Genomic DNA, 12,096 nt, shown 5'->3' with positions numbered 1-12,096 from the left:
ATCTGAGGTGTCATCACCATCTATGTTTTCAGTTCCGCATTCTTTCTGACATATCAGGCCTCCACACATAACAAAACTGACATATTTCGCAGTTCAAGAACTAGACTACCAATATGCTTTCATTTCGTATTTCTCTTTATATTCGTTTAATTAAAGACGACTCCATGATAGAGTGTGTAAGCACACCTGAAATGAGGACGTAGAAAGAAACAGATACACAGAGACAGTGCAATGACTATAAAGACGACTATATTAGTATTAAGCAAAAAGCAAACAGAAGACATTTTAGAAGACACTATAGACACAGAAAACATGGCAGAAGAAATGGACAGTACAAAAAGAATGTGGTACTAGGAAATGTTGATGAAGTGTTCAGTGCAGATTTACGATGGCAGCAAATCCTCGAATGTACATCTAGTGAAGTTCCTAAGCATGTAGTTATACGATGTCCTGGCTAAAGTTATATTAACAACATAATTAGCTAAACTCAAATATAATGGTGAACATTTAAATAATCATTTGAACATGCTATAACTGAAGCGAAATTAAAAGAAAGCTGAGCTCACTAAATTTTATTTGTGAAGTATGATTTCTTAAACAGCTAAAAAAATTGTATCGAGTGCTGCAACTCACTGAACAAATATGAGAGAATGCAAATATGCAATGTCACTTAGCAAAAGTGCAATATCCACATTATATACTACATGTGTGAGGAACAGCACAGTGAATGCCAGTGCGCCTAGGACCTCAGGCCTGCCGTATCATTCAACATAGGATCTCACATACTCCAATCCACTGTTCATTGACAGAATAGCACAGTTCACGAGCACCACCGGAGAAGGGCATAAAAGCAAACTTACCTATCAGTATCAGCGATAGAGTCCAATGTCACGGCTTTCACATGCTCTGTGTCATTGGTCTGATCAGGAGCTTGATTAGCACTATACGCTAAAGGTGCTTGGTCATTTTCTAAAATATACGTTGCTTCCCTGAAAAAAAAATAAAAAAAATATGAAGTGCCAGATTTCAACAAAAGAGAACATGCATCGTGTTCTGATTTTGCAAAATGATCTTGTGGACCCCTTAACTTCAACTGCTATATGCACACCTAAGTCTATGAAGTATATTTTAGGGAAGATGCAGGTTATAAAGTTGTACTATTGTTGAAAACTTCCATGTTCAAGGTTTTGCTTGTAATACTGTGCTTGCAAATTCTACTCTTACAAGTAAGTATATAAAAGAAAAAACTTAAATATAACACAGCAAAAAGTGCATATAAAGCAGCCACAATAGCTCAAGAAAATAAATTTTGCAGTCTTTCGCACCTGCCTTTAAAGGGACACTAAAGGAAAATATTAAGTCAAGCTAGACTGAAACATTAAGCTTCTGCAATAACTGATTCGTCAATCATAGTGGGAATAGAAATTTTGTAAGTGAGATAATGATTAAAATGAAAAATTAGAGTGATGCCACCTGTTGAGGAGTATGGTACCTCTCTTATGTGACGCATGGTGTGACGTCAGGGTGTTGAGCGATGCCAGCAGCCCACTAGCCGGGAAATGGAGCCGAAGCTGGAGGCAGGTGGTTTGAGGAATGCCGCCATCATGAGTTGAGATGGGAGTGGCTGATTTCCAGACAGTGGCAGAGGTAGTAACATGGAGATCACGCATGGCCTCATTTTTAGTGTGGGTGATTCGAACTGAGAAGTGGCAGCACGACGTTCGGTGGCAGTTTTCGATGCAACTAAGTCATATATTGGTGCCCAGAAAACAATTATAGACTTCTGGACAGATAAGCTATCGAATTAACTAAACTTAATATTTTCATTTAGTGTCCCTTTAAACAAACAGGCACTAGCTACAACTACAAGTACCCCCATCCGAAAGAAAGAAAATGCTGCCTGCTGTTAATGCATCATCCATAAACTGCATATTAATAAAAGTGCATTTTTTATACGCTCATGACTTTTGGATGCCTAAGGTTTGCTTTAGCATTATGAAATTTTGAATCCATACTTTTTAATATGCATAGATTGCAATTAGACACATGTGCATAGATTACCTCTGATAAAACTTACATGAAAAAATAAAATCTCTCTAAGAGGGGTATGAAATATGAACATGAAGAATATTATGACTTCTAGAAAGCTATATCACACTCATATTCACGCTATTTAATAGCACTTCACAGTAAATAAGGGAGGAAAGTAAGGTACTGCATGACAATAATTGTAAAAGATTAGCATGAGAAAAAGTGTGCACACATAAAATGTCTTTTGCTGTTTTATGCCACAGCAAACAAAGAATAAAAACTACATGACAATGACAGTGTTGGAAAAAGTAAACAAAACTATCACTGCCTAAAGCTTTCCAGTCTTATATTCAATGTTAAAAAAGAAAAATGGTGTTCCAAGACACATCTCTCCTTAATTGCATATACCTCACAGTGCAACTTATTTAACAATTTTCTCACTCAGTATGTTGAAACATTTTGTTGCAAGATATTTCAATCTGATTTTCAAGTTATTTCAATGCCAATTCTATGGTAATATACAGTGTGATCATTTGAAAGCTTTATGGAATTTTTAAAAATCGCCTGCCGCAGATACCATAATTCATGTCACTGAGCTTGATTATTCTAAGAGGCGGACATTATTTGCACTAAAATTCGAAACACATATTCAACGAACTAACAGAAATTAAATAACTAACTTCCTAATTATGTATGGCACACATTGTAATTTACGAATTGTAGGCGGTGAGATTGTCAGGCGTATCCACTTGGAATAAATTTCCAGAGTGATGCCAGTTTCCATTGGAATACTTTCCACTTGGAATAAATTTCCATTGCAGAGATGTGTGCAATGAAACTTGCCGTAAAAACGCACTGTTGATCCCTTTACTTTTTTAACAAAGCACTCTTCTTTTGCATTGAAGCGCAAAGTTAACTGGAATGCTCACATATTTCGTCTCCCACATTGGAAAATAATATCTCAAAACTGGAGTAATCCTGGAAATTAATTTCAAGCGAATGTGTCTTGTAAACTCGCAGGCTGCAATTTGTTAACTGCAATATGTGCTTAAAGTAATTAGTTAAGAAGATAATTAGCCAATTTTCGCTACTTAGTTGAATATGTGTTTTGATTTCACATTCTAGTAATGTCCCCCTTTTCAAATAATCCAGCTCAGTGACAAGAATTACGCTATCTGCCACAGGCGATGTTTAAAAATTCCATGAAACTTCAAATTAATCACCCTGTATACTAAAGGTTTGCCTGCAAATACGATGACAATGGTGTTTGTAAGCTGACAATTTTCACTGAATAGCAAAAGCAATACTAGAATAATCACGGATTATCCCCTTCAAGTGCCAATTAATTCTGTTAAATTTAGTTTCACCATATTTCTACAGGGTGTCTACCAAGTTGGCATTCCCAAATTCCCAGAGTTTTCCAGGTTTTCCCTGAGTGCCTTTGCAAAATTCCCTGGGTGATGCAGAAGTATGTGTTATGTCAAGACAGGCTGAAACCATATCGCCCGATGCTGTCACTCTCTAGTAAGCATATGAAAAAAATTTTGAAAATCGACTTAATCCAATTTGAATACTAAAGAGGAGTGGTCATGTTATTCAAAAAGAGAATAGAAGGGAGGGGTTAGTAAAATGCACAGCAAATAAAATACCTTCGAAAAAAAATTGGAAATCGAGTCGGACATTCTCAAATACGAATAAAAAGGAGATGCATACAGAAGCAAAGGTTTTCAAATATGAGCTATTTCTATCAACTGGTAGCAAGCTTGTTGGTATGAGGTCCGAACTTTGTCAGAAGCGACATTCTCTCGCAATCGCTGGTGCGTCGACCTCAACTGTCCTGACATACTCTCAGCCCGCGCACAACACCTCAGTGTTGCGTTTAATTGCTTTAAAGAGTTTATTTCGGCCTGGATCAGGAACACCTGCATCTTGGCGTCAGACAACACTGTTTTTTGAGCTTAAGCTCCTTGAAATAAGCGGCAGCACACTCCCTTTCCCATTCATTCATCAATGCATAGGTCCTTTCTGTTCTTGTCCTCCTTCCGCCACTAGTTCGCCTCACCGACCATTTGAAGCAGCTTCTTGGTCAGTTGCACAGTCTACGTCCGATTTTTCGAACTCCCTAGGGGCCGCGAAAACGTCCGAAAAATCGGCCAGTTGGAAAAAATAAATGCATGTCATTTACTGCTCTTACGGGCTTAAACCGCCACAGGCACATTCGAAAACGTTCTGACGGCCTGTCGGTACACGTATTAGGCATATCGGTGCTTGTACTGTGATAGGAAATACCGGGTGCACGCGTCTATAATTAAGGAATACATACTGTGTCTCGTGGCAATAGCCCCACCCCACGCTTGTTATGCTTCACTGCAATACTCGTGCGTATGTTTCGCCAAGTAACATTTCGGTACGGAGGCTAAGCTGACTTTCGGGAATCGGCATTATGCAACGCACCGTGCTTTCCAAGCTTCTAAGCCAATCGCGAGGACCAAAAAGGCGGAGTCCGTGCCATTGCTGAAAGCAAGGAATTCTTTCAACAAAAAACACGGCACCCAACGGCAAGAAGCTTCATAGCGAACGTCAAAGCAGCTAGGCCTAGCGTTGCCGCAGTGGTGGCTAAGGCTGCAGCGGATCTGCGTGCGAGAGCGCCGGTTCGAGGCGGCGAGGTAATGAAAATGGCAGCGGTGGTGGCTTTGATTAATGCTGTTTCGGACCTGCGGTCACGGCAAAACGTCCGGAAAATGGGACGGCGAAGAGTTCTTGCGTCCGAAATTTCAGACGTTCTGATACATTGACTCTGTGGGGTACGTGGCGGTGCCGCGAAGCCGTCCAAATTATCGGGAAACCGGAAAGTCGGTCGTCGACAGTACACTGGCAACTCCTCCAGAAGACGACAGGGCATCAAAGACGATTCATTACGATTCCTGTCTGTTACTCGAGCTAGCATTACCGCGACTTGCGACCCTTTCAATAAAATCACAGCTAATTTTCCCTGATAGTGGCACAAATTCCGAGTTTTCCCTGACTTTTTCCAGACTACTCAAAATCCCTCAATTCCCGGTTTTCCCGGTTGGTAGACACCCTGTTCTAGCACCTTTAGAATAATTAAAAGCTTATGCAAAACGAATTAAAATTTTTCAATTCTTCGGTGAGTTTTATCAAGTTTAGAGAAGGTGGTTTAGAAAAACGATTTCTTAGGTGAGTTGGTTTGTAACGAAGAAGTAAAAATCATAGCACAAAAAGACAATGACACGAGAGGCGCTAATCTTGGTGCATGTCCTGCGCACTCTGCCATTGTCCTTGTCTTTTCTGTGCTACAATTTCTTTACCTTGTTACAGAATGTCGACTCCATGCGAGAACTCTCTACAAGGACATCAGATATGAAAACAAAGCTATTTCATGTCTAGCATAGTTGGAAAGCACCTGTCCAGTCACTTGAAAAATATCCCTGATGTAAAGCATTCTGAAAACAATGAAAGAAGTGAACCCACTACATGGCATATTGACTCGGAGCAAACATTCAGATGTCTACTTGTTTACTCAACTTGTTTACCAACTTTTTTTTACTAAAACATTTTACACATATTATTCAAACTTGCAGCATACGCCCAATCAGAAGTGTTTCAAGATGTATGCAACACATTTCTTCATCTTATCTTCATCAGTCTTTTTTGCTCTTGGGCACTACCTTGGCATGCACAATTGTGTAAACAGAACCTGAAGGAATTAAGGAACCTGTAATAATAGAGAGTTTTAGAATAGGGGACCCAAACGTTTTGGGGCCCCAAAGAAATAGCGTCGAAGCAACTGCGCATGCGCGAGACGCAAACTGAGTTTGGGTTTTGCGTTGGGAACGCTATTTCACCGATTTAGCGGGAGCTCAAATAGCGTTCCCAAAAGCTTTGCGTCAACAAACATGGCGGCACCCATCGAAGCGACGGCTCTAATCTAGCACCAAACTGGGTTCGATTCGCGGTAATGCGAGAAGTTCGCAAGCTAGGAGAAGTGACTGCAGTTATCGGTTTCTCTCAACTAGCGTGTGTTATGAAGATTGATTCATTAGACGCCGCTGATTCCGAATTCGAGTGTGGATTTTATGACTCGTAGGCCTAACACGGCTAAGCTTGGCTGGTGAAGGCACGTAAAGTTGGTTTTGTTGCTCCAAACTAAGCACAACTAATTGTTTGCTGCTTGAAGAATAACCTCTAAATTGTAATTAAACGCGAATACACGCAAGTCAAAATTACTATTCATATCATCAGATGGTATATTTTATTTAATTATTTTTAATCGTTTTTCTTAGACGCCGTAGTGGCGCTGTCAGCGCAAGACGCTATCTGCAAACGGAAAGCCCTATTCTAAAACTCTTCACTCCTGCGTGCCCCAACGCTAACACCCGCAAAGCTCTTAGGGGCCCCAAAATATTGGGGCCCCTATTCTAAAACTCTCTAATAATAATAATAATAATAATAATAATAATAATAATAATAATAATAAAACTAACCTTGGTTTCTCATTATCAGCAGAAACAATATTTGCATTTGGCAGGGAACTTTGCTGTCCCTCTTGCTCTGGGTTTTCATTTGAAGATGTAGAACCTAAACCTATACTCTAAAGAGGAAGCAGGAAAACACTTTCTATTACTTCACTATACCCACAACAGAAAGATATATACGTCTTTCAGTCACAGTAATACAGTACTACTTGTATCCCACTGCTCCACTAACATGAATGGTTTCAGAAAATTTCCTCAATTTAAGACTAAATGTTCATATTATGAAGGTGTTCTTGTGCTGGGCAGCAGGCTATAAATGCTGGTCAGGACATGAGCTACAAAACTTCCCAATTGCTGTTTCTTGCCTGGAAGTTGGCAAGTACGTCACAGTGCACTTGGTATACTTTATTGATATTGCTTTCACTGATTTATGGGAACAGCTGTGCAAGCTTTCTTGGGCATAAAATAATGCCAGTGCATAATCTGATTGGACACAAGTGTAACAAAGTTTGGTGAAGAAACATACAAGAACTTATATAGCATGCACTGCTGCAGTTGTTTAAGATATACCACTGTCATATGAAATGACCTATATTGGCCAGAATGGCAGATTCACGAACCAAGCAAAGGAACATGAACTGCATATAAAGAATAGCATCAGTGGGGCACACCTAGATGCACACTGCAAAGATTTCAGATGCCAACCCTCACTTCAGAGAATAAGACTCCAGGCAAAAACAGAGATAACACAGCACCTCAAGTCACTGAAGTTTTTTTTTTTCTATTGTTACGAAAGGGCAGCGCTGTGCGAGTCCAACAGCGATATGTATGCGTGGCAGTGAAACAGAACATTTGAATTGCCTCATCCGAAAATTTTCTTTGTGGATAACATATGCATAAAATTAGATGCCAAGTTAGAAATAAAGCAGTTGAAAGTGGGTTATTTACATGTTCTACATCAGCCCTAGCCTTAAAATTTGTGTTCAAGTAATCTTCATTGTACACATAATTGTTGCAGCCTGAAGAAAAAATTTTGCTATGAAGAAACAGATTATTACACACAATGGTTCTAGAAATGACCCACCAAAAGTTCAATGCATCATGGTTAAGCACAAAAATTTATCACAACAAATGCAATTAGCACTAGTGGCTTACTTGTGCTATAACCTCCATGGTAGGTGATACAGGTAGCTCATTTGCCTTCTGTGGTCGAACAAATTGAAAGTCATTGGAATGCTCAGGAAACTCCTACAGAATAAAAGCAAAGTAGCTTTTAGAAATGGTATTGTATAGTTCTGTGCTAATTAATTATGGGGTTTTACGTGCCAAAACCACTTTCTGATTATGAGGCACGCCGTAGTGGAGGACTCCGGAAATTTCGACCACCTGGGGTTCTTTAACGTGCACCTAAATCTAAGTACACGAGTGTTTTCGCATTTCGCCCCCATCGAAATGCGGCCGCCGTGGCCGGTATAGTTCTGTGCTCTGCCTGTTTCATGCAGCAATATAACTTAGCTGATCATAATCATACACAAACCTCACCCTTGAGTACACTTCAGCAGCAGCACAACCAGATGGGGTCACCACCCCTTTGCACATTAGCGTAATGACAATAACCTGTATGCACTGTAAAAGTTTTAGTTAAAGGCATGAATAAGAGTTGGGGAAAGCATGGGGAATTTTTCCTGAGACAAGGTGGCAAAAGCAGGCAGCAGTGGACACAGTTTAATTCCTTAAGTGAAAGGCCAATTTTGCTCACATTTCATGGCAGGCTAGAACCCATTTTCAAGCAGAGCACTGTTTTACTGCCCGACATTTGTTATCACTTTAAGGAGAGCTGAAATCACTGCCTTTAGGAGGATGTTTAGCAAGGAAATAATGCTTATTAATTTTGATGTTCACAACAAGTTGCAGATAAAGCATGCATGGCTCAATTACTTGAGCAGGAATTAATTAAACTTCAGTAGACAAAAAACACATCTGATTTAATATTTGAAACTTCAGGCACAGTAAGTGCAAAGTATTTTTCCAGTAAATAACAACTTCTTCTGGCAACAGAAGCAGTTTTCTGCTACTTTCAGTAGTAGCAGAAAAGTTGACTACAGCGTATACATAGACAAAAGGACCAAAAGAATGACAACGACAGCGCTTGTCATCATCGTTCTTTCGATTGTCGTCGTCATTCAGTCGCGTGAAGCAAAGCTCGATTTCCTGCAACACCACCAAATGGTGTTTCTCTCCGTGCATAACAGACAGTGGAACCCACCGATTGCTTCCACAGTATCATGGAAGTTTTGCTGCGGCATGGACACGCCTCGTTGTTCTTTTTGTGTGGATGCCCTCGAGTCAGCGGTGGTGTGAGCATTTGCAGCTGTTGCGCATTTTCACTCAAGAAAAATGGGCCATGCAGTTCCTGCTGACAGGATTTCTGGCAGTTGTGCCAATTCGCTGTCTTTGCACACTGCCAGGAGCGCTTTTGTCAGAGTACTTCATATCACCCAGTGCAAAGATGCGCAAAATCTAGCGGAGATGGTGGGAGAATATTGCCCCTGAATAAAAATTACCATTAATTTGCAAGGTATGCCCCAACAGCTATTGCACGTCACTGGCAGGTTATAGGACATGTTCGTCACCAAAAAGGATTATGCTTTTCTTATTATTCTACGCCATTTTGTCTGGCAGGCTCATTAAGGCTTCGCTTACACCGATTCCCACAGTGCGCAGGGTCTGAAAGCTTTATGTGGCCCAAGATTTCATTGCAGTTGGCCTTTAACTTGAGCACAGTGCTGACTTGGGCAAGTTGGTACATAGTATAGCTAAATAGAACAGTAGCACATGAATGAGACAAACAGAATGCAAAGATGAGGTGCTGTCCATACCTTCGGTTTGTCCTGTCCATGCGCTGTAACTCTATATTGCTAGTATAACAAATTCAACCATCAGATACTAGGGTGCATTTCCAGTGCTGTGTGGGCATGTTCTAGGGAATGTGCACTTATCCAAGCAACAAGTGTAAAGAACCTTTACAAAAGACAGTTTCAGCACAATGCTGAGGCCATTTCAAAGCTGAGCTTAATTTTTCAATATACTAGTGAGTACATGTGCCAGCAAGCTTTTCTTGCCATGTCTACTATTTTTTTTTCAGTAAAATTTATTTTTTCCCTACCAAAAATACAGCCTCTTACCTTCAAACAAATGTATGAATAACTTTGCATTAACTTTATATACAATCGCAGTAACATGCTGGCTGTGCATTCATTCCTCCCTCAGTTCAAATAAGTGTATTTATGTTTAATATACATAAATGAAGCACATTTTTAACATGTTCTCACCTGAGTTGGAGCCTCAGACTCTGATGCAGAAACAGCAGCATGACTGGCATGTTTAGCTCCATTGGTCCTGGCACTGTCACCAAAACCACTCTCAATGTCCTCCTTGCAGCAACAGGTGCATCTGAAGCATATCAAGTTGAACAAAACTGAGCAGGGGCACCCCTGGTCTTCCCTCTCTTCATCCCCAGTGCTTCATGCACATGGGCTTGCACAGAATGGCAAGCATTTGCCAGTTCTATAGCACTTGGAAAACAAGTGATACCAGCATAGCTGCCCCGGACAACCATTCCAACAAAGAACTTGAGACAGATCCAGAAACTATGATCATGACAGGTGTCAGTAGTGGTTAATGCTACAAGAGGGTGAAGCAACACATCATGCACTGAGCAAACTGCCACGAAACAGCAGATGCATTACAATTTCTGGAGACAGTGCTTGGCAGCAGAAGCATAGAAAAGCCAGACATGGAATATTCAGAACTACTTTGTTGCAAACAGCAATGATATTCTGACGTAAGGAGTGAGCTAATTAATCATGACAGTTTTCAAAACTTGCAAAAAACAAAAAGAACGATTTGAGCGCTTCTTTTATGATATCTGACCTTTTTAAGGAAGAAAAGAAATAAACAGGTCTTGTTCTACCTAGGACTATCCTTAGACAATTTTGATTTAACATGAAAAAACATTTAACCATGTATCAATGCATATCCCAATGCATCATATATGCTATGCTGAATACTTAAATGCTCTGATAAAACTTAACGCGTGGCCTATAGTGGCGTTATTGGTGTACTCCAGCGAGTTTCCAGTTTGGGGTGGTTCAGCAAGCCTAAATAATTAATTACTACATTTATTAGATTTTAACTCATCAAGCATTTCATCTATTCTTTTTGTACAAATGTAATCACTATAGCCAGAATAGATGTACTTACCATAGTGAGAAATAACGACCCACAAGTCGTTCTAATTTACCTTAAAAAATTTAATTATGGGGTAATACGTGCTAAAACCACGATCTGATTATGACGCACGCCGTAGCGGGGAACTCCAGAAATTCTGACCACCTGGGGCTCTTTAACGTGCACATAAATCTAAGTACACAGGTGTTTTCGCATTTCGACCTCTTCAAAATGCGGCCGCCGTGGCCGGGATTCGATCTCGAAACCTCGTGCTTAGCAGCCGAACCCCATAGCCACTAAGCAACCATGGCGGGTTGTTCTAATTTACCTTGATGTGGAACTGTGTTTGGGGGTTACAGATTTAAACAGACTTCAGTCAGCTAATGTGCATATCTTTCTACATGGCCACAAGTATAAGAAAGGAAGAACTCAGTGCAATTTCCAGCCCTTTTTCCTTTCTCTTCTACAAGTATCAACCAGGCATTTGTGAACAAACAATAATTATTAAGAATAGTATGCACATTCTTTTGAAAAGGCATGAGAATTGCTTCCACTTCCTTTTGTTAACACTAACCCACCTGCTGTACTAACACCATTTAAAAAAACTTAAAAGGAAAATACAATGTAGACTGTCAGCTTGCAAAAATAATGGATTTCAAAATGCGAAGTAGCTGTTCCGAAATGTGAAGCTTGTGGTATCGTTCCCCACCTGCGGCAAGTTTTTTTTTTTTCATCCACTTTCATTCCTATTAATTTATCATTTATTTCATTTATTAAACACAAGTAATTTCCCCTATGTTGTCCTTGGTGTCAGTGTTTGTTGGCTTCTTATGACATGACTAATAAAAATCGGGCCCCACGATTAACCCCCTTTCTTCTCATCCTGTGTGTGTGTGTGTGTGTGTGTGTGCTATTTGGCAAGACAGTAGCAGCAAGTGCAATCAGCAAAGCCCAGGAGGGTTCACCTAGAAGGTGTTCCTTTAAAATGAATAAGTAATGCATCTTTGTAGTACAACCTGCTTTGGTACACAGTGCTCCTATCTGCACCAATACACTTGTAAGCTAATAGACAAACGCAGGCTATCTGTTTTACCAGTGTATCAGGCCTGTTTCATATTCAAATAAGATGAAACCAATGAAATTTCTCTATTGAATTTTTTTTCCTAAGGTTGCTCCCGATGCTTATTCTCAAAACATTTTCAGAAATGCACCAGTATATGTTACCCAAACCATTTAGAAAAGCAGTCACTTTAATTGCTATAACAGCCTGACTGTTCGTCTTTCGAAGCATGATTTTAACAAATCAATACAGTGGATAGCAATTGTCCTAACTAAACGC

At 40.0% G+C, this 12,096-nt stretch overlaps 1 protein-coding gene across 5 annotated transcripts in view; it reads right to left on the bottom strand.

Annotated features, from left to right (window-relative positions):
* LOC126548526 (SUN domain-containing ossification factor) overlaps positions 1-12,096 on the bottom strand; it is a 159,897-nt gene that overhangs the window by 53,314 nt on the left and 94,487 nt on the right. For all 5 annotated transcript variants that reach the window (XM_050196747.3, XM_055063335.2, XM_055063334.2 and 2 more), the window contains exons 2-5: positions 9,860-9,980; positions 7,683-7,775; positions 6,537-6,643; positions 861-989 (exon numbers count right to left, since the gene is read on the bottom strand). In XM_050196747.3, the coding sequence (XP_050052704.1) occupies positions 861-989; positions 6,537-6,643; positions 7,683-7,775; positions 9,860-9,980 (450 nt within the window). The remainder of the gene's footprint in view (positions 1-860; positions 990-6,536; positions 6,644-7,682; positions 7,776-9,859; positions 9,981-12,096) is intronic.

Source organism: Dermacentor andersoni, chromosome 1 (assembly GCF_023375885.2).
Source record: "Dermacentor andersoni chromosome 1, qqDerAnde1_hic_scaffold, whole genome shotgun sequence".
NCBI classification, from domain to species: Eukaryota; Metazoa; Arthropoda; class Arachnida; order Ixodida; family Ixodidae; genus Dermacentor; species Dermacentor andersoni.
This window is presented reverse-complemented; position numbering and strand designations above follow the sequence as displayed.